This window comes from Eulemur rufifrons, chromosome 13, assembly GCF_041146395.1.
Source record: "Eulemur rufifrons isolate Redbay chromosome 13, OSU_ERuf_1, whole genome shotgun sequence".
Lineage (NCBI taxonomy): Eukaryota > Metazoa > Chordata > Mammalia > Primates > Lemuridae > Eulemur > Eulemur rufifrons.
The window spans coordinates 3,554,567-3,580,553 of NC_090995.1; the positions used below are offsets into that span (position 1 = coordinate 3,554,567).

Here is a 25,987-nt window from a genome sequence, read left to right on the forward strand (position 1 = left end):
TTTTTTGTATCTTTCTAACCCACAGTGGTTGAAGCCCAGTGGAGGGAACCCTCCACTTGCCGCGAACACACACGTCAGGCTACGAAGCTTGAGATCTTCTACCTCTACCTCTATTTCCACTACCTGTATTTTCTTTCTTTATACAATGTGTTGAGACTCCAGGTTAAAAACTACAGTATGGCAAAGCATAGACTCGGGTTTATAAATACAGAAGATCCAGAGGTTCTAAATCCAGGAAATTTCTTACTAAATCAAAGAAAATGTCACACATTTTCATATAGTGAAGGGAAGTAACTCTATTCTTTTCATGCTATTCATTTACAGTGAATATATAATTATTCTTTTAAATGAAAACAGGTTTCGTGCATGATGTGATAAATGTGAGGTTCAGATACTAGTTGGGAAAATTGAACTATTCCTTTAAACATGTTCAAAAAATGTATAATTTTTACTCATGAAAGTGCTTCATTGGCTAAATGGTCTTAGTTAATGATTACAATTGACTGAACATGAGTCATAAAGTAATTAAAAATCATATGGTGGTGTGATGTATAGCAATAGTATGGCAGCAGCTATGAGCACAGCATATAAAATGGGTAACCAAGAAATGGCACCAACACATAAAGCAGTATATTTTCTAAGCAGATATATATACACCTATATACATTGGTACATTTTTACAAAATTTAACTTGAATCTAGAACTTTTCTATTAGGTACTGTGTCTTAAATCAAATCTATGATCCTCAAGTAAGTTTAATATTTTAAATATGCAAAGGCCTATAGAACCCATTTGTTAATGCTTTCACACTCTCAGAGAAAGATTTGCATTTTGAGCTTTATCTCCAATGTGTAATGAAAAGTTAATCCCTACTCAAGGAATTACAGCTATCTCCAAAAGTGCTACTTGCTGCTATGTCTACAATCTGTTTCCTATCACGGAAAGGACCCTAGACAGAGAGTAAAATAATCTACCATTTGCTATGTGAGCCTCAATAAGTCCCTGAAACTCTCTGAGCTGGTTCATCCTTTGTTGTGAAAACAATTAAGCTACCCCCACCCATTATAGCCTTATCGAGTTGAATGGGATGATGCCAGTGAAAGAGCTTTGCCAACTGCAAAGTGCCATATAAATGTGGGGAACATTTCATTGTTTTGTCAAAGATGCTGAAGGAGACACTCAGTGTCAAGGCACCTTTCAGAATGCCCCTAACATAACATCAGGAGAACTACCTGTTGCAGTGTGCATTGTGATTATTACTTTGGTGCTGACAAGGTGAGACCCACACAAGGAGGAAGTAGTTCTAAATGTCCACCTTACCACCGAGGTCATAAATTCTTGCCAATGGCCAGGAGGCCTGGATCCAGCTTCTACCCTCCTAACGCAAAATGCGATAGTTTGGCTTCCTCTTTCCTGATTTAGATGCCTGTAATTTTTTCCCTTGTCTGCTTGCTCTAGCTAAGACTTCCAGCACTATGTTCAATAGAAGTCATGACAGTGGACATCCTTGTCTCATTCTACTTCTTACTGGGAATGCTTTGAACTTTTTCCCATTCAGTTTGACACTGGCTGTGGGTTTCCCCTATGTGGCTTTTATAATTTTGAGATATATTGCATTGATTCCCGGTTTCATGAGAGTTTTTACCATGAAAAGTTGTTGAATTTCATCAAATGCTTTTTCTGCCTCTATTGAGATGATCACATAATTTTTGCTTCTGTTTCTATTTATGTGGTGAATCATATTTATTGATGTACATATGTTGAACCACCCTTGCATCCCTACTCATGGTGGATTATGTTTTTCAGTGTGATGTTGAATTCAGCAGGCCAGTATTCATTGAGCATTTTTGAATCTATATTCATAAAGGATATTGCTCTATAGTTTTCTTTTTTGGTTTGGCACAAATATAGGGACATAGACCAATGGAACAGAACAAAGAATCCAGATAGAAAACCATCCACTTTCAGCGATCTGATCTTTGAAAAAACACACAACAATCTACACTGGGGAAAAGAATCTCTATTCAATAAACATTGCTGGAAAAATTGCATAGCCACATGCAGAAGAATGATACAGGATCCATATCTCTCATCCCTTGCAAAAATTAATCCAAGATGGATAAATGACTTAAATGTAAGGCAGGAAACCATAAGAATTATGGAAGTAAATATTGGAAAAATTCTTCTTGATATCAGCCTAGGCATATAATTTATGAAGAATACCCAGTGGCAATCACAGCAACCACAAAAATAAATAAATGGGATTTCATTCAATTAAAAAGATTCTGCATGGTGAAGGAAATACTCAACAGAGCAAATAGACAACCCACAGAATGCGTGAAAATATTCACAAGCTATACATACAATAAAGGACTGCTAACCAGAATCTACAAAGTACTCAAGCAAATCAGCAGGAAAATATCAAACTGCCCATTAAAAAGTGGGCAAAAGACATGAACAGAAGTGCCTTTGAGAAGAAGATAGACAAACAGCCTATTATCATATGAAAAAATATTCAATGTCACTAATCATCAGGGAAATGAAAATTAAAACCACAATGAGGTTTCATCTTACGCCAGTCAGAATGGCCTTTACTAAAAAGTACAAAAACAATAGATGTTTGCATGGATGCAGAGAGAAACGAACACTTAAACACTTTTGATGGGATTGCAAATTACTATAACCTCTATGAGAAACAGTATGGGAGATTCCTCAAAGAGCTAAAAGTCGACCTACCATTTGATCCAACAATCCCCACTACTGGGTATTTACCCAAAGGAAAACAAGTCATTTTGTCAAAAAGACACCTGCAAATGAAGGTTTATTGCAGCACAATTCACAATTGCAAATATGTGGAATCAACCCAAATACCCATCAATTTGTGAGTGGACTAACAAAATGTGATATATGTATGCATGGAATACTACTCAGTCATGAAGAAGGATGATTTTATGTCTTTTGCAACAATTTGGATGGAACTGCCCACCATTATCCTAAGTATCTCAAGAATGGAAAAACAAACACCACATGTACTCACTATTAAATTGGAACTAACGGATGATCACACATGTACATAGAGGGAAGTAAAACTCAACAGAAATCAAGCTGGGGGACAGGGGAGGAGAGGATGGACAAAACCTGCCTGACAGTAACAATGAGCTCTATCTGAGTGATGAATACACTTATATCCTTGACTCAAGCATCATAAAAGCAACCCATATAACAAAAAACATATCTACCCCCATAATATTTTAAAATTTAAAAAAAAAAAAAAAACTCTTGAAGACAATGTGGGGTAAACTCTTCCAAACATCAGCCTAGGCAAAGAATTTATGACTAAGAACCCAAAGGCAAATAGATGGATAGCAAAAATAAGTGAATGGGACTTGATTAAATTTAAAAGCTTCTGCACAACAAAGGAAATAATCAAGAATGCATAGAAAAACTACAGAATGGGAGAAAATATTCCAAAACTATACATCTGACAAAGAACCATATCCAAAATTTATGAAGAACTCAAACAAATCAGCAAGAAAAACATGAACAAGAATATGCTGGTTGATTTCTTTTCCCAATAGTTCTCAAGAGCAAGAAGAGAGCAGAGACAGAGAGAAGATACAAGTTACACCCAAAACTAATGCCTGTAATCCTAGCACTCTGGGAGGCCGAGGTGGGAGGATCTTTCGAGGTCAGGAGTTCATGACCAGCCTGAGCAACAGCAAGACCTCGTCTCTACTTCAAAAAAAAAAAAAAAAACCAGAAAGAAATTAGATGAGCAACAAAAAATATATAGAAAAAATTAGCCGGTCATGGGGGTGCACACCTGTAGTTCCAGCTACTCAGGAGGCTGAGGCAGGAGGATTGCTTGAGCCCAGGAATTTCAGGCTCCTGTAAGCTGGGCTGATGTCACGGCACTCTAGCCTGGGCAACAGAGTGAGACTCTGTCTCAAAAAAATAAAAAAAATTTTTTTTTGGATTGACAGAATAAAGAATAACACTCCATTTTGAATGGTAAGCAGATCTTTAAAAGAACAGATTTATCTTAAAATCTAGAGGGATGAATACAGTGCATCACTAAGTATACAAAGCAAGAAACAGAGTAATGTGTATTGTATGATCCAATTTTTGTAAAGAAAAAACGAACCAAATGAAAATTCCCACTTATCAATATATCATTTTGTATGAGCGTGAAGAAGGATATAAAAACGTACAAAACACCATGTTTATCTCAGAAACTCGAGTTTGAAAAGAGTGGAAGAATTAAGGTTAACTCTTTTTTTTTTTTTTTTTTTTTTGAGACAGAGTCTCACTGTTGCCTGGGCTAGAGTGCCGTGGCGTCAGCCTAGCTCACAGCAACCTCCAACTCCTGGGCTCAAACGATCCTTCTGCCTCAGCCTCCTGAGTAGCTGGGACTACAGGCATGTGCCGCCATGCCCAGCTAATTTTTTTCTATATATATTTTTAGCTGTCCAGATCATTTCTTTTTATTTTTAGTAGACACAGAGTCTCGCTCTTGCTCATACTGGTCTGAAACTCCTGACCTCGAGCAATCCTCCTGCCTTGGCCTTCCAGAGTGCTAGGATTACAGGCGTGAGCCATCACACCCAGTCAGAATTAAAGTTAACTGTGTAAAAATAATGATTGGGTTTTACTTCCTGCAAGATATGTGATTCTATTCCTTTATTACCTTATAAAGAAGCCGTAAAGAAATGAAATAAAGATTTCAGTGCCGGCCGGGCGTGGTGGCTCACGCCTGTAATCCTAGCACTCTGGGAGGCCGAGACGGGTGGATCGCTGGAGGTCAGGAGTTCGAGACCAGCCTGAGCAAGAGCGAGACCCCGTCTCTACTAAAAATAGAAAGAAATTATATGGACAACTAAAATATATATATACAAAAAATTAGCCGGGCATGGTGGCGCATGCCTGTAGTCCCAGCTACTCGGGAGGCTGAGGCAGTAGGATCGCTTAAGCCCAGCAGTTTGAGGTTGCTGTGAGCTAGGCTGACGCCACGGCACTCACTCTAGCCTGGGCAACAGAGTGAGACTCTGTCTCAAAAAAAAAAAAAAAAAAAAAAGTAAAAAAAAAAAAAAAAAAAAAAAGATTTCAGTGCCAACATTCACATGTAATTGTGAAATAACTTAAAGGTACTGTAATTGCTATTTTCATTATTTTTTAAAAAAAAACATGTAGCCAACTAATTGTCACAATAATATAAACTATTCTCTCCCATCCCCAATGCCTTAGGAAGACTTTCAAAAACTCTATCCACTTTTCGTATTACTCACTGTATCATGTAGGAACCCAAGATTATTTAAGGCAGATACAGAAGGCTGGAAATGAAAAAAAAAAAATTCTCACAAGACTTAAAATATTTAGAGCAAAGAAGCATGAGATTATTAAAATATCTAATAGATATCTGGGTACAGTATTACAAGAGTAATGTGAGCAAACCTTTGGAGTTACGTGGGCAGTCCTGGATTGTGCCTTTTCCTCCCTAGTGGCTTATATTTGGTTTTGCAGTTGTCCTCTTGGAACCCAGAATGCTGGCAGCCAGCCATGTGTCTTCTACACAGGAACTTGGAAAATGTTCCTATGAAAACTCTGACCAGCCCAAGAGTTTTAAGACCTAGACAAGCTGACATTGCAGATTGCATGGCAGTAAAGCCCACCAGATAATTCCATAGCCAATCTCAAGGTATACAGATGCCACCTACACGTCCAGAGCTTCCCAAAGCTTGTTAGTGCTCCATTCTTCAACAGAAAACACAATCAAGAATCATCAGACATCTGAGGTGACTCCAGCTTTCTAACATGAGAGAGAACAAAGCAAAGAGAAACGAAATTAGAAGACATAATCCATAAAATGGAAAATAAAAAATCTTTTCTAAAGGTGTTTTTAATATTTCCAAGGAAAAAAGAAGATACTGTATGTGTGAAATAAGGACATGGTTCCATTAAAAAAAAAAAAAAAATCCCTTGGGAGCTAAGAAGTATGACAGCAGGAGTGGAAATGCAATAGAAACATAAAAGATCTCAAAAAGATATCTCCCAGTGCACCTTTCCTCCAGAAGACGCCTAATGAAGTGCCCCTCAAACTGGTAAATTAATTCAAGGAAAGACATGGCATCTGGGCAGCGGATGCCTCATCCTGGAGAGAAGGAAGAGATTCCCGAGGAGGAGGGTGAGGACGTGCCAGGATGGCAGATGTGGCCAGAGGCAAAGCACTCCCTGCCCACACTGGACCAAGTCAAAGCCTACAGAGAGACACTTGGCTGTGAACAGAATTTCCAGTGACTGTCCCAATCCTGGCTTGAAAAGACCTTGTGTCTCAAGCAGCTGACATTGAAGCAGAGTTGACATATGTACTGGAAAGTTGTGCTACAAAACTCAACAAGTGGCTTCAATGCTGACAAAGACATCGAAGAAAAACATTCATCTATAAAATGGAAATAATGGTAGAACCTGCATCACGGAGTTACTGTGCGGTTTAAGTGAGTTCACAAAAGTAAAGCACTTAGAATGGTACCTGGCTACCCGGAAAGTATCCAGCCATTCTTCATATAACAAGAACGGTCACTCCCCAGGATACTTTCCGGACAGCCCTTGTACACCGAGGGTGACAAGGATGTTAACTCTCATCATCATCATCATCATCAGGCAGGTTATTGAACTCTGGAGTTAAGCTTCCTGCCATCCTGGCTCTAGCACTAGTGGTGTTACCTGGGGAAATCTGTGTAAACTCTCTAAGCCTCAGCGTCTTCATCTGTAAAATGTGCATGGCAGGGTACCCACCTCAGAGTTAATTCTACAGATTGAATTCAATGAGACAATGTATGCACAGCACCTAGCAAAGTAAGCACTCCATAAATGATAAATATTGATAACAATAATTAGTATTTTTAATGGAAAATAATACTTGTAAGTTTTGGAAAGGAGAAAATTCTCCACCATTAAAGAGCTATATTTTTTATTTTCAGGTACCTTTCTATTGTGACAGCCATGGCATTTGTATTACTTTGTATTGTTTCAATAAACATTTGGTATTTCCATATCATCTCAGTAATTATACTTTTAAGCATCAGCCAAGCACATCATCAGCATAATTCAAAATAAATCACCAAAACAGCTGTGGGACTTTAAGATAGTTTCCAGTTTGGCTCTCACAGAAAAAACCAGGATAAACATTTTGGATTTTGGCTTCTTAGATTATTTCCCAAGTCCTTCGGCAGGACGAATGTCAACAAACACGCTGGTCTCTGACACATGCTCCCCATGGCAGCATTCCGGGCGGCACGGTCACAAGGTTGGCCAGCACTTCACCTCCCTCAACATCTTTGGCTTCAGTATCAAAATCAAAATGGAATGCTAACTGAATAGTAATGGATGGCTTCGAATGTGCGTATTTTCAAAAATTGCTCCAGGAACTTAAAATCTATTCCATTCTAAGTGGGGTATTTATTCTAATATTCTATGGAATATTTATTTTTCTTTACAGAGACAGAGTCTCTCTTTGCTGCCTGGACGAGAGTGCAGTGGTGTCACTGTAGCTCACTACAACCTCAAATTCCTTGGCTAACGCGATCCTCCTGCTACAGCTTCCCAAGTATGTGGGACTACAGGTGTGCACCACCATGCACAGCTAATTTTTTTTTTTTATTTCAGCACATTATGGGGGTACAAAAGTTCAGGTTATATATATTGCCCATGCCCCCCTATCCCCCCGAGTCTGAGCTTCAAGCATGTCCATTACCTAGACAGTGCACATGGCACTCATCATGTAGGTATGCACCCATCCCCTCCCCCCACCCCATCCCCCGCAGTCAGAACTTCAAGCATGTCCATTCCCCAGGCAATGGGCATCGCACTCATCAAGTAGGTAAACACCCATCCCTTCCCCCCAGCCCCCACCTCTGTCCCATACCCAATTGGTGTTATTCCCAAATGTGCACTCAGGGAAACCAGTTTGCTGGTGAGTACATGTGGTGCTTATTTTTCCATTCTTGGGATACTTCACTTAATAGAATGGGTTCCAAATCTCTCCAGGAGAACCAAAGAGATGCCATATCGCCATTGTTTCTACTAGCTGAGTAATATTCCATGGTATACATATACCACATTTTGCTAATCCATTCATGAATTGATGGGCATTTGGGTTGTTTCCACATCTTTGCAATTGTGAATTGTGAGTGCAACCCCTGTGGAAAGCAATATGGAGATACCTTAAACAGATTCAAGTAGACCTACCATTTGATCCAGCAATGCCATTATTGGGCATCTACCCAGAAGAACAAAAGTCATTCTATAAAAAAGACACAGCTAATTTTTCTTTGGGTTTCTTTTTTTTTTTTTTTTTTTGGCAAAGACAGGGTCTCACTATGTTGCTCAAGCTGGTCTTGAACTCCCGACCTTAAGGAACCCTCCCACCTTGGCCTCCCAAAGTGCTAGGTTTACAGGCATGAGCCACCACACACAGCCCTACTGAAAATGTATTTATCTATTCTATTGTAAAGTTCTATTTAGTGCTACTGAATTCCCTCTCCCAATCTTCATTTTGCACCTCATCCCTCAACATGCTTTAAAGCTTCCAGAGTATTCAGGCACATATGTAGGTTATAATTTTTCTTTCTAGCAATCTTTAGAATAATATTAATCTCACCATTTTGCCAAGTCATTTAACCCAAAAAGTAAAGGATTTCGACTAAGGACAATTCTGACAGTTAAAATATTCTTTCGTAGGCCCATATAAATTATGAAGACTCTGGTGAAAAAGGAGATAGTTCGATCCCTTGCAGAGATGCTGGTCTTTCCCTCAGAGGCTCTGTACGCTAATATTAGAAATGTCAGCCCTGTCCTTCTTGTTAATCTTCCAAGAGAGTCTGTGGTACTTTGTTATAGCATCAATAGGAAATTAATACCCCCCTGTTGCAGACATGACCATCTCAGGCCTGTGGGTAGTCAGGACTCCCTCTCCAAATTCAGCCTGGAAAGTTTCTCCAATTTTAAGAACCCAAAAGATTAGACAGGGTCCACCTAGATAATCCAAGATGATCTCCCCATCTCAAGATCTTTAGCTTAATCACATGTGCAGAATCTCTTCTGCCTTGTAAAGCAACATATTCATAGATTCCAGGGATTAGGACTGGACGCCTTTGGGGGCCACTACTCTGCCTACCACACAGGTGACCCCTGACCTAACCTGAACCAAGCATGGCCTCTCTGGATGCTCTGAGTTTAGATGATACTTAAATGGAAATGGAATATATTAATAGACTTGGGCCGGCTGAGAGAGAGAGAGAATATGGCGAGGGAAGTGATGCCTTGTGACCCTTAGAGACTGACAGGTCCTGCCATGGCCCTGTGACACGAGACCACTGATACACAATCATGCATCCCCTGCTCTTCCCACTTGCCTATCTAAACTTCTGGAAGGAAGCACGAGGAGTAAGAGCAGAGTGCTTGCCAGATGGTATTAAGAAACATCATACTGACCACATGGAATTTTCCCAAAGTGTTTTGGTGGTTCACGGAGCCATGTGCTCATGAAGTGATGGAAGCTTATAAGTGGGTGCCAGAGTCCCAATTTTATTTGGGCCCTGAAAACAAGGTGGGGTGTCTACAAAGCCCTCAAGGGCTAGTTCTACAGGTGTGGGAGAGATGTAAATTGTATAAAAGAGAGTAGTAAGGGGAAAACATAAATACAATTCTTTGTCCATGCTATTGATTCCATCTATACTTCTCAATTCCAACTTATCTTTCTTGACAAATCTTAATAAACTCTCTTTCCTTTGAGGCTTCCTTGACTCTGAAAGCAGAAACCATTCCTTCAATTTAGTCAACAAATATACAAGCACTCACTCTGAGTTGGCCATTAAGTGCTGAGAATGCACAAGGGGAAGACAGGGTGGTGTCTTCCTCCTCTGAACCCACTCTCAAACCCTCTCCTGGCACCGACCACTTCCCACCTCACATGAGGGTTCTCTGTCTTCCCGACCTGACCACCGACCCCACTGCTGATCTGGAATCCCTTAAAGTGGAGTCACTGAATATTCTAGATTATGAGATTCCTCACAGGTAGCACAGTCCCTGTCCTAACAAAACTGAGCACAGGGATTCAGGAATCATTTATTAAGCACCTACTGTCTACATGGTACTAGGTGCAGTTGAGAATACAACTAAAATGTAAGAAGGCCTCTGACCAGAAATTTCCCATAGAATCTGAGAGTCTGGTCTCTACACTAAATGCATAGAACAACGAAAGAGAAGAGGTTCCAAATACCACAGGAGGGACGCTGGTGCTAGAGGGATGCAGAGAAGGGAAGGATGACTGTGATTTGCAGCTAATATTTGTCCACAAGGGGGGCCTTGGCCTGGGTCCCTAAGTTGGGCAGGATCTGAATGGGTCACGGGGACAGAAAAGAGGAGACAGAGCATGATGAGCAAGGGCTTGAGAGGGGAACAGACGTCTGCTTGGGGGACAACGGAGACACAAGCTCTCAAAGAACCTGGGCCTGCACTGGAGCTGGGGAAGGGCAGAGTGAAGGGGCAGGTTAAAGCCAGATCGTCGGTCCCCTTGGAGACCAGGCGTCAGATCTGGGATTCTCTTCTTTCCTTCACACCTTTCCGAACTGAAGTCCTGGGGTCTCCCCTTGTTGCTCTGTTGGGTGAATGTTTCTCAGCCCTGGTGTCAGTCTCCGTGACTCATAATTAAAGCTTCCTGACACAGTCATGAGCTAGTCAGGAAATTGGTCCCTTGGCAAATCTGCAGAAATATGTCCTTTAAGTTAAGCTGTCCACATTGACAGATTACATCTAACTAAAGATCTCACTGTACGATTTTATGACGCCTCCAAGAGTGGATAAAAGAAAAATCAAACCCTATTCTCTAAAAGCCATGCACATACTAGTTACATTGATGAAAGGACAATGGAAATGATCCAATGAGGATTTTCTTCATGTTCTGAGATTATTTAAAATCTACCTGAAATGCCTGCTCCTCCACGATGCCTCCTCTAAGTCCTTCATTCAGAGGGACTGTGTCCTTCCTTCTCTGCTCCCAAAGCACTAACCTATCCCTGTGATGGGTACTTCCCAGACAGGCTGACATGCACACGTGGCCGCCTGTGTGCCTTTTCCTCACAGACTATGAGCTTCATTGTGTGAATAATAACTGCAGCTAATAATTATTGAGGGTTCTCCTACCTGCCAAGTTCATGCTAATTGCTTTACATGGGTTATTTCACTTATTCACCAAACACTCCTTTAAACTGGTACTGATCCTCAACTTCCAGAAAATAAAGCCAAGGCAAAGAACAGTTAAATAATAAGTCCAAGTTCACACAGCTAGTAAGATATGGTGTCTGCCTGACCCCAAAGACCATGCCATAACCACTGCTCCTTACTGCCTCTTGGCATGGGCGGAAGTCATCTCTTACTCAACCCTGCCCCCCACTGGACCCAGCTTAGAGCCTGGCATAGGGAGATGCTCAGTCAATGCTGATTGGTGTTGCATGGAGCAGAAATGCCAGGGATGGTGACACCTTGGCTGGGACTGATTGGGTATCTGATTCCCTGCTGTGAAGAGGAGAGTGCTGGATCAGACATGTTCCACTGGCTCCCAGCTCTCTCTGTCCTACCTCATTTCTGCTCCTTCCTCAGTCCTCCTCCCTGCTAACTGCACCATGTGGATTCAAGGTTGCAGCTCAGTGCACAGAAAGGTAAACAGAACTCTGCCTGCGAGAGGGAATCATGGAATTCAAGACAGAGGGGGAGATGAAAATTTATTTCTACCTGTAGGGCAATATTTAACCTAATTAAAACAAAATGTTATCTGATATTAGCACATCACAAAGTCAAGGTTTTGAGTCGTAGTTCAGTGCCCTTTTCTTTCCCAATTGAATGACCTAAGCATAATTTGATGGGTGTGGCCCACAGACACAGACCACCTGTGGAATTGGGCATTACTCAGCAAACACAGTATCTGTGCACTATATATATGCACTCAGGCAGGGAAGAAGTCCACAACCTCACAAGTCTCGTGGTCTGCAGAGAAGACAGCAACAACATGAGCACAGCAGGAAAAGTAAGCAAAAAACCATTACCGTTGGAAATATATCCTCATTAATATAATAAATAAGGGGATGCAGTATTTGATGGATAATTTAGAATTCATATCTAAATTAGAAATGATACACTGGGGGGTATGCCTACACAATGAGTGCATTGCGCACCATTTGGGGAGTGGTAACACTTGAAGGTGCTGACTCGGGAAAGGGGGGGGTGGGGAAAAAAATATGAAACTGTTGTTTTTAACTTGCATTGTTCACTTAATAATTTATCATGAATATTTCCCATATTATTTCATATCATTGTACAAGAAATAATAAAAAAAAAAAAGAAAGGCAAAAAAAAAAAAGCTTAAAAACATAAGAAAAAAAAAAAACAAAGGAGAAATCACAGAATAATTAAATGCTAATGAAAAGACAACATATAAAAATGTGTTGGAATGCATCTAAAGTAGTGTTTAGAAGAAAATTTATGACTTTAGATACTTGTATCAGTGTATAAAATCGTTTAAAACAAAAGAATAAAGAACAAAAATCAGTGGAACAAGAAATAGACAAAAGTAAAGAAAATTAACAAAGAAAGATGTTGGCTCCTTGAAAAGATTAATGAAACTTGACAAACCTTTATCAAGACTGAGTGATAAAAAGTAAAGAGCAAAAATATGAGAGAGAGAAAGAGAAAGAGAGAGAGAGAGATATTACTGAGGTACTAATATCTCAGTCCTGACTTTTTACTTTTACTTAAAATTTCTATATACATTTTTTTTATTTTATTCAAGATTATTTAATCAAAAATTACATCATGTAAAACTGTAAGGGACAATATTTGATTCACTGACAGCATGTTAAAGATGTCATTCAAAGCAACAGCCAATACTATCAGAAAATCCCATTTCAAAGATAAATTAGTGTCATATTTAATACTGATAAATTGAGAATCTCAACATAAAAAACTTAAGAGTTTTCCAGTGAGTTACATAAGTTGTAAGTAGATTTGAGAAACCTCTTTTTAAATAATTTCAACCCTGTTTCTCAAACTTGATAGTCATTATGTTTTTTGCTACGTATTATGGGAACTAGTTTAAAATTTTAAAAGTTTTGAGAGCTTGGAAATTACTTTTCAAATACAAAACACTAAGTCACACTTTTGCTCAAGGTAATCTTGTGTAAGCACATGCTATTTCATTTAACCAGCCTTATGTAAGTATTATTGGTGAGGGTGGATCAGGCATACCCTTACTTATAAGGTGAATGCTTGTCACCAAGACAGGGTATATTGCTAGCATGCCTCTAGGCAGGAAAAAAACATACTAAACCCATGAGAACTTGTTCAAACTTCCTATTTCTTAAGCAAGGTCTGTGATTTCTAAATAACTGGTTTCTGCTTTAGTCTAGCATTAAAAAAAAAAAAAAAGAAATGATACACTGAACGTGATGCACAATATATGCTACAATTTATGATGTCTACTGAACTACAATGGAAATAAGCTATGCTAACTACCTTTAACAAGAATGTCTAGAACCGGTTTCTAAGTCTTTATTTGCTCCATTAAATAAAATTGCAGTAAAGTGATAGTTTATTCCAAGCTAATCATAGCTAATTTATAATTCTAAAGTCAAAAAAGCCTTAGTCAAGAAGTTATTCCATTCAGAGAAATGTGAAGTGTAAAAATAAGAAGTTATCTTTATATTAAGAAATCCTAGGGTGGTGGGGTGGCTCACACCTGTAATCCTAGCCCTCTGGGAGGCGGAGGCAGAAGGATTGCTTGAGCTCAGGAGTTCGAGACCAGCCTGAAAAAGAGCGAGACCCCGTCTCTACCAAAAATAGAAAAATGAGCCGGACATGGTGGCACACGCCTCTAGTCCCAGCCTCTCAGGAAGCTGAGGCAGGAGAATCACTTGAGCCCTGGAGTTTGAGGTTGCAGTGAGCCACGATGACACCACTGCACTCTACACAGGGTCACAGAGTGAGACTCTGTCTCAAAAATAAAAAAAGTCGAGGAACGGTAATTTAAATGTGTTATTCTTTGTAATCGCATTCTTTTTATGAACACCAGAAAGTCTGACAAAAGTTTTGTGAGAGTGATTTAACTCAGATATCCTTCTAATCTTACTATAAAATATCTCAAAAATACATATATCATTAAATCATCAAGGTTAAGCAGGACAACATCAACATGCTGGGATCTCTTATGGCACCTTTTAGGCAATTTCCAGAGAAATCCTACAAAACGGTATCTTCCACATATAAAAATCAGTGTGATTTTACAGAACACTAATACCAGTACGATTTGAATCACTTATTATCACTAGGAACACAGGTTCTAAGACTTCCATAAGTTTATATTTATTTGTTCAATGTATTGACAGGTACAGAGAAATGGATGTGGCTATTCAGTGTAATCAAATCCCGTTTTTAATTGCTTACTTACAAGAGGCTGGGTAACATTTCCAGCACATTTGTTGTGTTAGGAGTGGAGCACACAGTAAGACGTCTTGCTAGGATCTCAAGTTAAAGGTTCTGAGGTTTCTGTACACACACACTGTCAGACAAAACAGGCTCATAGCAATAAGACTGGTTGGAAATCACAAGTGGCCAATTCTCAGTGCTCTTATTCCACTTTATTTTCATTTGTTACTCATTAGAATTTACCTTCTAAAGGAAAAACAATTAGGAAAAAGAAAAATTAAATTTACCAAAACTCAGCTTAAGCTAAATAATGAGTTCATTAAGCGAAAGTGAGGTATAAACCAACCATATTAACGAAAATAATAAATGATGAAATAAGCAATCGATCCTCCCCTCTCAGGTGCAGCGTTAGTAACTTTGCATTTTGATCTCATTTCATTTATGTTTGTCCTCCCTGCATTTTGTTTTCCTCAGACACTAAATGGTGACAGCACTAACATCTATCTACTTCATAAGGTGGTTATGAGAATTTAATAAATTAATGCTGTAAAGCACTTAGAACCCAGTACCTGGTACAGAGAAATAAGTCGATAAATCTAGTCATTGCTATTATTGCTGTTGTTATTTAACGTTCTGTTAACTTTTAACTACCGTGGGGCAGTGAAAGGTAAGGCTGGATTGATCTTCACTCCCTAGACAGCCAGCTTTGTGACTTTGGGAAAATCATTCAATCCAAGTCAATTAATCCTCAGTCTTTTCATCTGGAAAATAAACCCAATAATTCAGTAATACTATCCTGGCAGCCCCTGGTCAGGTTTCAAGGCGAAGCCTGACACTCACCCCGCACAGGCCACAATGTGCCTGTCACATCACAGGCACCTGAGAATCAGGACCTTCCTGCTGTGAGGATGATGTTTCCAAGGATTCTCATATTGACTTTGGCATCGACTGTGTTGATCACCCTGCAAAGTGGAAGGATTTGACAAATAATGAAAACGAATTCTCAGAGGAACAAATTTCTATTGAATTTATCATATTTGCAATGATGTCAATTCTCTCTAGAAAGAGCCCTGTTAACTGTACACGTTTTACAACAAGAAAGATAGGTTTTATGACACATTCCCACACACTGAAAATATGTATTCAATTTTTATTTTTAGGAGCATCTATGGATAAGCTATGCTAGCTAGAAATTCAAACACACAGTTCACCAGTTTTAAAATACATGTGTGTGTGTTGAGTGTATATACACTCAACACACACACATCCCACTAGCTCTAACATCTGTAATTTTTGGCCCCAATCTAATCTGGAAGGAGCCTCTACACATGAATTACATAACAAAACAGGCTGCCTAAGCTAAGTTTCAAATGAATAATGCAAACAAGTAGCACACAGAAGGGGTGGGAAGAGAAATCAGAGGAGAAAAGGCAAATAGAGAAGCGAAGTCATCCCAGGGCAGGGGGCAAGTAAGTATGTAACTGTCATTACAAAGACAGATCTTCTGTCCTAAGCAGAAAACTAAGCAAGGAAGTAATGGATTTACGTGAACAGACACCGGCTCTGTCAGGAAAATAATAGGGACTTGGAACTTTATGTAGAAGCCAACAGTTGTTTGTAAACAATGAATTTTAGGACAGCGTTAGGAAATAGCGGGAATAAACACCTTTGGAGAAAAAACACCATGGGGGTGGCCTAAAATAACATGTTCTCTTTTATCTCAGTATCTTATTACAGTTCATTCCGTTTCTCTTTCCTTATGGTATCGCTTTATACTTTTTGAAAAACATGGTTTTATTCTCTTTGTAAACCAGAGGCGTTCATGTCTATGAAGCACTTGTTAGGTACCACACATGGGCCTCGATGTTCCATGTACAAAGACAAAAAGACCCAAACCCTGACATCAAGAGTGGAGACAAACTGGTGTCATCATTTTGTTTCATTTTCCAGGTGATAAAATGCAAAGCCGCTGTGATATGGGAGCTAAACAAACCCTTTTCCATTGAGGAGGTGGAGGTGGCGCCCCCTAAGGCCTATGAAGTTCGTGTTAAGGTGAAACATTTTTTCCACTTCTATTTAATTTTACTTTTTTAAAAAATTAGAAAATATTAAAAATGGAAAAATAAAAAATCCATAATAGGCACATTTTATATGGTAATTCAGACAATGGAATTACATTTGTTATCAAGGAAAGATGTGAATATGAATTGTTAAATTTTTAAAAAGTGACCAAAGAGTATATACAATATAATCCCAGTAAAATAAAAAAGTTTGTATGTCTATATATTTAAAAAGTGTGAAGGGATATATCAATATTTCAAAATCAATTAGCATTAGACACTTTCTTGGAGTTAATCTGCAACTTCTAATTCTATAAAAATGCATTCTTTTGTTACGTAAGATAAATATTTCAACATAGATTATTTACTAGATTATTCTAAATTCTTTAATTCAGGAAAAGAAGACAGACAAGGGTTTCAGAGTGCGTAGCCTTTCTTGGGGATAAACTGCCTCTTTTGTATTTGGAAAGAGTGGGGATTACTAGCAAAATCCTTAAAAACTTTTTAGAAGCACATTCGAGTAAATTTGGTATGTTAAATCCATCTTAGGGTCATAATCTTTCTGAATCTGACTATCTTCTCTTTACTCTGCAGATAGTGGCCGTAGGAATCTGTCGATCAGATGACCATGTGGCCAATGGCACCATTGTCCTCCCTCTTCCTGTGATAGCAGGGCATGAGGCAGCGGGCATCGTGGAGAGCATTGGAGAAGGGGTGACCACAGTCAAACCAGGTACAGAATTCACACTCAGGGGATGTGCCTTGGTTCAACACCCCAAGATACCCAGCCTGGATCAGGAAACTGAGGCAATGGGGATGAAAGATCTTACACAAGGTCACAGCCCAGCTGGCCCTGAAGTGTGTCCTCCTCCCTCCCTCCCTGCCTGACTCGGGCACGTGTGCATCCAGGCACTCACGTGTTCTCCCCTTCAGCACGTTTACTGAGCACCTATTAATACACGACGCCAGACACTAGGTTAGAGCACAGGGATGTGAGAGATCACAGGAGACACAGGGGCTGCCAGTGTGGAGTTCATCCCCTAATAGCCCCGGTTTAGTGCTGCTGGGCACTGTCTTCTGTCAGGGCCCAAACAGAACTGGCCGTGGGACCAGGGAGAAAACATAAGCCTTGGTCCTGAGACTCCAGACCAGTGTATGGAGACTGTTCTGTGCTGAGTTCACAAAGGGGGCCCGTGTGGCTACAGCCGAATCAACATGACCTTTCCTTACGTAGCACGTGGAGCCCGTTCACCAATTTCCTCTTCCCACACAGCCTCTCTTCCTGAACAGGGAGTGAATGAAACAGACTACATGAAGGCACCTGGCCATAAACAGTCTGTTGTATCACCTTTAGCCATGATTGAATGTGACTGGTTGCAAATTATGAATTATTTTATCTTTAATATTTATTTTACCCTAATTTTATTGTACAGTAATATAAATATATTTACAAGGAAACGGTGACTAAATAGAAAATTTTCATATCACCATTCCCACATAATGTTAATCTATAAAATATGATGGGCCAAAAATGTCTCTTCGTCTTGTGGGGTAGGTAGAATATATGACTATAAATAAAAATTATTTTTAATTCTAAAAAGTTCCTTTAGCCAATAGATTTGACCTTCCACCTTACCAAATACTTACATAAGCTATGAACAGCAAATAATAAAACCAATGGTCTAGTTTGTGCTTCTGCTCTTCGTACTTCCTGTAGCCAGAAATAAATTAATAATAAAATGACACCCTTCCTTTTCACCCCTTCTCCTTTCACCATGGCAAGAATAAAGAGATAATTCAAAAACTACCAACTAAAAACATTTGAAAGTCAGTTCTTCTCCTTAAAGAAAGTGCCTAAAACATTGTGGAGGGTTGAGGTTTTCAGAGGCATTTCTTCCATTCTTCTTTATCCTATTTTTGTTAGTTTTCCTCAAAAAGAAATTAAGATATTTTTAAAAAGCATTCACTACATATGAAAGATAAGCATACTCATTTTGAAAAGTCAAGAATTCATTATCCAAATTCTCATTTTTATTTTAGCTCAAATTATTACAAAATATCACATCTCCCCAACATCTCGTGGAGCTATGGCAGCCCACTTCCAACTGAAAATGTTATTGACACTTACAGTGAGAATATTGGAGATTTAATTAGTAAAGGATTAAGTGAGATGATGTGTATAAAGCCCCAGGAGAAATCAGGACACTCAATAAAAGTTAACTCTACAGGAAAAATTTTTAAAATCCATGTTGTTTTCCACATTTACATTTCCTGTTTGGGAAACTTCAGCCACATGTAACCCAAACCAACACCAATGTTGGCAGGCAGTGACCAGTGGCACAGTAGTGATTGGACCCTAGTTCATGGACACTCTTGCCAAAGACAAAAACCTCCAATATATGTATATAAGCTTTAAGTTCTCCCTCTATAAATTTCTGGAAATTTAAGAATTTGTTTTATCCTCCTCCAGGTGATAAAGTCATCCCACTCTTTACTCCTCAGTGTGGAAAATGCAGAATTTGTAAACACCCTGAAAGCAACTTCTGCTTGAAAACCGAGTAGGTTTTTCATCCTCTCTTTGCACAGCCCTTAAGTTTGAGCATTAGTTATGCTCCTGTCTCATGCCCTGTGTGTCTGTGTGTTCACTAACTAGTCTGGGCAAGCCTCGGGGGACCATGCAGGATGGCACCACGAGGTTCACCTGCAGGGGGAAGCCCGTCCACCACTTCCTCGGCATCAGCACCTTCTCCCAGTACGCCGTGATGGATGAGAACGCCGTGGCCAAAATTGATGCCACTTCCCCGCTGGAGAAAGTTTGCCTCATCGGCTGTGGATTTTCCACTGGTTACGGGTCTGCAGTCAAAATTGCCAAGGTAGGAATGACACTGGGCAGTAAGACCACTTACACTTTTTAAAGCCCCTAGGCACATTCCAACCATTGCTTAATCCATTTTTGCACTTTCTTAATACACAGGTCACCCAGGGCTCTACCTGTGCTGTGTTTGGCCTGGGAGGTGTTGGCCTGTCTGTCGTCATGGGCTGTAAGGCAGCTGGAGCGGCCAGGATCATAGCCGTGGACATCAACAAAGGAAAATTTGCAAAGGCCAAAGAGTTGGGTGCCACTGAATGCATCAACCCTCAAGACTACAAGAAACCCATCCAGGAGGTGATAAGGGAAATGACCGATGGAGGTGTGGATTTTTCGTTTGAGGTCATTGGTCGGCTTGACACCATGGTATGTACAACGATATGTGAAAATTTCTCCTTCTGATCTTTTAGGCAGCAGAATATAAATATTATGTGTAAAGAATATTTTAAAAATAATGAATGGCAATTTTCCATCTCCTGTTTGTTACCTGGCTTGTTGAATTCATTTTTGAGAAATCTTTTCTTCTATCAGCTAAGCAAGCCTGCCTCAAGTATTATTTCTTCTTTAGAAAAGGAAAAGGGTTTGTCTTTTAATTGGAGTGTTACAGATTTACTTTGCTAATTTTAGGAGAAATATTCAAACTCGAGTAAACATAAATAATACAAATTCATTTTTCCTTCACATTCTTAACAAAAGGGGTTTAACAATTGTTTATATGCTTTAATATATTCCAATTTTTTTACATATTATACTTTGGCCAGAAGGAAAGAGCAATTTTAGGTCAAGAATTATCTCATTAACTGAAAACGTGCCCTAAGAAAAGTGAATGCTTTAATGCACCCTGTATTTTACCAGAGAGAGAGCACAGTGCCTGGCACATATTTTGTACCCAATATCTATGTGTTGGACTGAATACTTTAAAACCCCCGAGATATCCATTTCAGCGCATTGTTTATGGTTTACATGTGATAACGCGTGTCAGATACTTAGCACAGTGCCACCTGTCATACAGAAAGCTCTCAGGAAGTGTCAGCCAGCATTATTGATATGAAATACTATTTCCAATCTTGCAGTGCTTATGTCATCTTTGAAATACACATCCTATTATTCTCAAATAAGTACAAATATCATCAGCTGCAATGGAAAACACATCTCTAGCTATATTTTACCCACACTGAATTCTCCAGAATCCTGCTGAAAAAGTCCACAAAGCCCAACAAATCCCCACTGTTGAGGTTCCCAGGCAGTCCCAACAGTGTGGTGAAGGGGAGCAGCACCCTGAAAGCAAAGCCCTTTGCAGCCTTGATCTGGGACAATATGCTATACAAGCATGAAGTTTCACAAGAATCCAACTTTCTGTAGTTTTCCTTCATTTTCTGATGTGGAACTGAATTGCTACCTTATTTGAAGATACCAAATGCTGGACAGCCACATGTTCTGAGGATATCTGGTCTTCCAAGTGTCATAATCCAAAATCAAAGGACTGATCATTATTTGCTTCGGGGGATTCTAAACAATTTTCTTACTACAGAACAGGTTCAAAAAGGTGACTAGAGGCGGAAGACTTTTTGGACTGTCTTTTGAGGTTCCAGAATAATAGTGTAGTGTAAAGTAAAACCAATATACATTTAGGGGAGGTAAAAACAACATTTAAAACATGTCCCTTCTAGAAATGGACAAAAGAATAGTAATTGATTAAAAACGGAAACCATCAAGTGGACAAGAGATAAATTTTGATGATTGTAGTCATTGCATCTTCTTCACCATCAAACCATCTGGTTCAATGTGCCAGGTTCAAATCATCTACTTAACAAATTAATGAAAAGTAAATTAACCAATTCATAGGTTGCCTGAGAACCATGTGACGATGAAACAGTGCTCTTCCTTAAGGAGCCAGACTTTATGTATGTTTGTAATGATGTTTGCCTCCTTATTACTTTATAAGGAAGAATAAAGTATACACAAACGCATTCAGCTAAAAAATATTTTTAGGCATTTCCTAAAACTACAGCACTAACGTAGGCACAAAGAAGAAAAAGACATAATCTCTTCCCTCCACACACTCACAATCTCGCTAAATCAGTATGACATCATACTGCATGTTATCAGGAGAGACGATCACAGGGTCTATTGTAAGGATGCTAAGTGTTGATGTTATTCCAGATGGCTGCCCTGTTATGTTGTCATGAGGCGTGTGGCACAGCCGTCTCTGTAGGGATACCCCCTGATTCTCAGAGCCTCTCGATGAATCCTTTAATGCTATTGACTGGACGCACCTGGAAAGGAGGTATTTTTGGAGGTATGTACTTACCCTTGAGGGCCAAACTGTCATTAACCTCAGAATCTCTCCACTTTTACAAGTGACAAGGCCAGGTTTTGGAAAGCAAGGTGTTCAAAAATTAATCAAAATTCCTATTGCATCTGTAGGTTCCAAATCAACTAGATGTGGAACTAAGGAAGACAGAAGGTCCCTACACAGAATTTTCTAGGGTCCCTTTAAACTAAGACTCCTTTTTATATTCATGACCTCATAAGGCCAAAATTTCTAATAGGACAGAGAAAGTCTATAGGACACGTGAATCTATAATTCATGTCTACACACATTGCCCAAATTTAGACAACTGCTAAATTAGCTCCTTGACTTTGTGCATAATCATCTGCACTGTAATTTCTCTATGAGACAGCTAATAACTAAGGACCCTTGTTTATCTGGGAAGATTTTCTTTAAAAGCCAAAGCACTGCAAAAGGACACCTATCAAAGCACTCTGTCTATCAGGAACCTCAGTAATAATAGTCTCAGGAATGCAGCATTTTTTATAAACTTTCATCTTAATCTTATTTGGAGGTCTTCTCTCCAATTCTCCTCCTTACCCCTGGCTGAATCTAACAATGATATTGTCTTCTTTTCAGGCTTTAAGAGTAAAGAGTCTGTCCCCAAACTTGTGGCTGATTTTATGGCTAAGAAGTTTCCATTGGATCCATTAATAACCAATGTTTTGCCTTTTGAAAAAATAAATGAAGGATTTGACCTGCTTCGCTCTGGAAAGAGGTAGGTTTTAAGTTCTTGCTTTTTATTTTTGCTTTTTACGGTAAGGTGTGGCTAGCAGAGAAGGAAAAAGTAGAAGGATGAGAAAAAATTGGAGTGCCTTGGTTTTCCGTTACCAGCTCAGGTTCACGTGTAGAGCACCTGAGATCCTACTGTGGGGAGCTGATAACAGTTGTGTTACATTTCCTATTCTGTTGAAGCCAAGTTTTGTTGGTTACGGCAAATCTGAAGGATCAGAGCCGCTCAGCCTTCTTTACAAGAGGTCGCTCACCTTTGCCAAAAAAATAATCGGGTCACACGATCCTAATTACACGATGTACTCACTGAAGCCTCTGCCTGGACCCCTAAATAATAAAGCTGACATTTCGGGGCTGTAAATTTAAATTATACTCAGGCCATGCCCAACACTTTCATTATGGGAGGATCTAGAACTATGTTGGGGTGTCTCTATTCAGATATTACTAATATTTTTTTGTTTGTTTTTGCAGATGACAAGAAAATTTTTACAAATAAAAGTTATAAAGGGGAAGGGTAGTAAATGCTATTTTAAATGTTTGCCTTACTTTTCCCTAAATTTTAGAAAAATTGCCAGTTGTATTTCTTATTTCTAACATTTACCATTTACAGCCACCTGGTAAGATGAATTTTGCCACCTGCATTTAAACGAAGCACAACTAGTAATAGGCAGTTGTATCCACTCCCTGCCTTCCAGCTCCACAGTCCATGCTTTCTCTGCTACCCCATACTTCCTCTCATGCGGTTTTCACCTTTTAATAGTATTTCCTGGGCACTCACATAAAATGTTATACTAGATACTTCATCTGAGAAATATTTTTGAGGAAGGAGAGAAACAAGCAACTAGACAGCACCAGCTGTTCTACTGATTGTCTTATCTGTATTATCTTATGTGATTCCCAGACAATACTGATATGGCCAGTTCCGATTTCACCATCTTGGAGAGGAGAAACCTGAGACTCAGAGATGACACATCTAGGCCAGAACCAGGCAGGTAGCTAAGAGGGGAGCAGAATTCAAAGATCTGGCTGTTAGCAAATAAATTCACTTTGTATTAAACCACACTGACACCCAAGAGTACAAATGTGTGTGTGTGTGTGTGTGTGTGTGTGTGTGTATGTATACCCATACATATATGGAATACAGTAGTCATCAAACATTAGTTATCATTGTCGTCATCATCAGGTAGAAGGATGATGGCAAATACAGAGATGACCAAAACCAGAGACCAGTGTTGAACAAAAGAATTCACTAAATTGACTTTATGTGAGTACCATACAATTGAATAGGCATAGTTAAATATAATGAATCCTACCAATAAGCAAAGATCAAAAATTGTAATGCTTAATATTGGTAAGGGTAAGGTGACGTGGATACCTGCATATGCTGCTTGTAGGGATATTAATTGTTACATCCTTTGGGAAAGGAATTTGAAAATTTGTACCAGAAACATTGAAAAACTTAGATACTTAGTTTTCATTTCTAGAAAACTATTTTACAGAAATAATCAAATACTCCAACATACATATGTGTTTAAGAATGTTTACCTGTTACCTACAATATAAAAGACTAGAAACATCCGGAAAGCCTAACCTCAAGCAAATGATTAAATACTGATCATGTATTAGAAATCCATGAAGCCATTAAAAAGAAATGATTTCATTACATTGGGAGATTCTCTTGATGTAATCTTGGTTCATAAAATAGAGAATACAAATTACATACACAATATGATCCCAAATTTTCAACAAGCACAGTGAAAAATGTACCTATGTCGAGAAAAAAGTTGATTAAAATACAAGAAAATACTAAAAATGGTTATTTCCAGATTGTGGGATTACGGATTATTTTTCTTTCTTCTCTACAGTGTCCTGTACTTTATAAATTATCTACATATATTCTTATATTTGTATAACATTTATATGCAAAAAAATTTAAAAACGCATGAAGACCATCTTTTTCTAAAAGCATTTATCCCTCAGAAGATGGTTTATAGAAAGGGTATAATGTGTAATGCCAAGTGCAAATGTTACATTTCTAATCTTTACAAGAATGAAGTCTCTTATAGTTAATACAAATTAGCTTTATTATCTACTTTTAAGAATCCTTAAACATCAAAGCTTTATTAAATTTTCACCATAGTTTTAACTTAAAATATCAGTTCCTTCAGGCTAGAGTCTTAGAATTTATACACTTTGTATTTACACTATTTGGAATGCCAGGACGCCACAGTAGATATATGATGTGCACCAAATTACAATGCTCTCTAAATCTCAGTTTTTATAACCTTCAAATGAAAATAGTATGAAAGCCTTCCCCACAGTCTTGTGGTTTAGGTTGAGGTTTAAATGAGATAATGCATAAAAAGTATCCACAAATTTTGTGACAAATAGGAAGAACTTCTTACATGTTATTACCCATTGTTGTTTTATATTCCTTCATTTGCCAAGAATATGGGCACTCAAAAATGATTTTTTGAGGATGCTAATATAGAATTGAAGTCCAAATGACAGTCATGGCCAGGATATTATGAGCAAGCTTAACACTGGAGAAAACATAAGAGAGAAAAACAACAACAAAAAGATGAACTCTGTTTTCATTTGATTTTCTCTAATACATAGGAATGGGGATGTAGTGGCTGGGAGCCCAGACACGTTTTCACTAAGACACCTCAGATGCTCCCTGGACCCTCACACAGAACACTGTGAATTGTCTCAGTGTTGACACACTGTCTTTTCCTTCCCATTGCAGTATCCGCACCGTCCTGACCTTCTGAGACCACACAGAGACGCCTTCCCTTGAAGCAGCCTCCAGCCTCCTCCATCCCGCACCCTCTGCAACACCAGCTGGGCAACATCACTGATTCTGTTCTTCAGACATGTTATCAATAAATCACACACAAGAGCTTTCCAAAAGAAACAGAAATTGATAGGAAATTACTTTTCAAGCAAATGTTCAAAATCGATGTGAGAGGTAGATAAGATGTTGAATAAGCTGGGGAATTGGGACCACTAAATTTTCCTTCTTAATCATTCTACTCATGTCGCCTTTCCCATTGAAGAAATAAACGTCTTGTGCTTTCTTGCATTTTTTGTATCTTTCTAACCCACAGTGGTTGAAGCCCAGTGGAGGGAACCCTCCACTTGCCCCGAACACACACGTCAGGCTACCAAGCTTGAGGTCTTCTACCTCTACCTCTATTTCCACTACCTGTATTTTCTTTCTTTATACAATGTGTCGAGACTCCAGGCTAAAAACTACAGTATGGCAAAGGATAGACTCAGGTTTATAAATACAGAAGATCCAGAAGTTCTAAATCCAGGGATTTCTTACTAACTTAAAGAAAATGTCACACATTTTCATATAGTGAAGGGAAGTAACTCTATTCTTTTCATGCTATTCATTTACAGTGAATATATAATTATTCTTTTCAATGAAAACAGGTTTCATGCATCATGTGATAAATGTGAGGTTCAGATACCAGTTGGGAAAATTGAACTATTCCTTTAAACATGTTCAAAAAA

General features: G+C 38.9%; 1 protein-coding gene across 1 annotated transcript; it reads left to right on the forward strand.

Annotated features, from left to right (window-relative positions):
• The first annotated feature begins 11,996 nt into the window (after nt 1-11,996).
• Nucleotides 11,997-25,550, forward strand: LOC138393865 (alcohol dehydrogenase 1C). The gene is made up of 9 exons (XM_069485332.1): nt 11,997-12,079; nt 16,423-16,524; nt 17,127-17,265; nt 19,003-19,090; nt 19,186-19,405; nt 19,507-19,767; nt 21,565-21,700; nt 22,313-22,451; nt 25,215-25,550. Exons 1-9 carry the CDS (start codon nt 12,062-12,064, stop codon nt 25,237-25,239), a joined length of 1,128 nt encoding a protein of 375 aa, XP_069341433.1. The 5' UTR covers nt 11,997-12,061; the 3' UTR covers nt 25,240-25,550.
• The last annotated feature ends 437 nt before the right edge of the window (nt 25,551-25,987 follow it).

Coding starts and splice junctions, on each gene's coding strand:
- LOC138393865 (XM_069485332.1), top strand. Junction 17,266..19,002: donor GGTGACCACAGTCAAACCAG/GTACAGAATTCA, acceptor ATCCTCCTCCAG/GTGATAAAGTCATCCCACTC. Junction 22,452..25,214: donor CTGCTTCGCTCTGGAAAGAG/GTAGGTTTTAAG, acceptor TTCCCATTGCAG/TATCCGCACCGTCCTGACCT.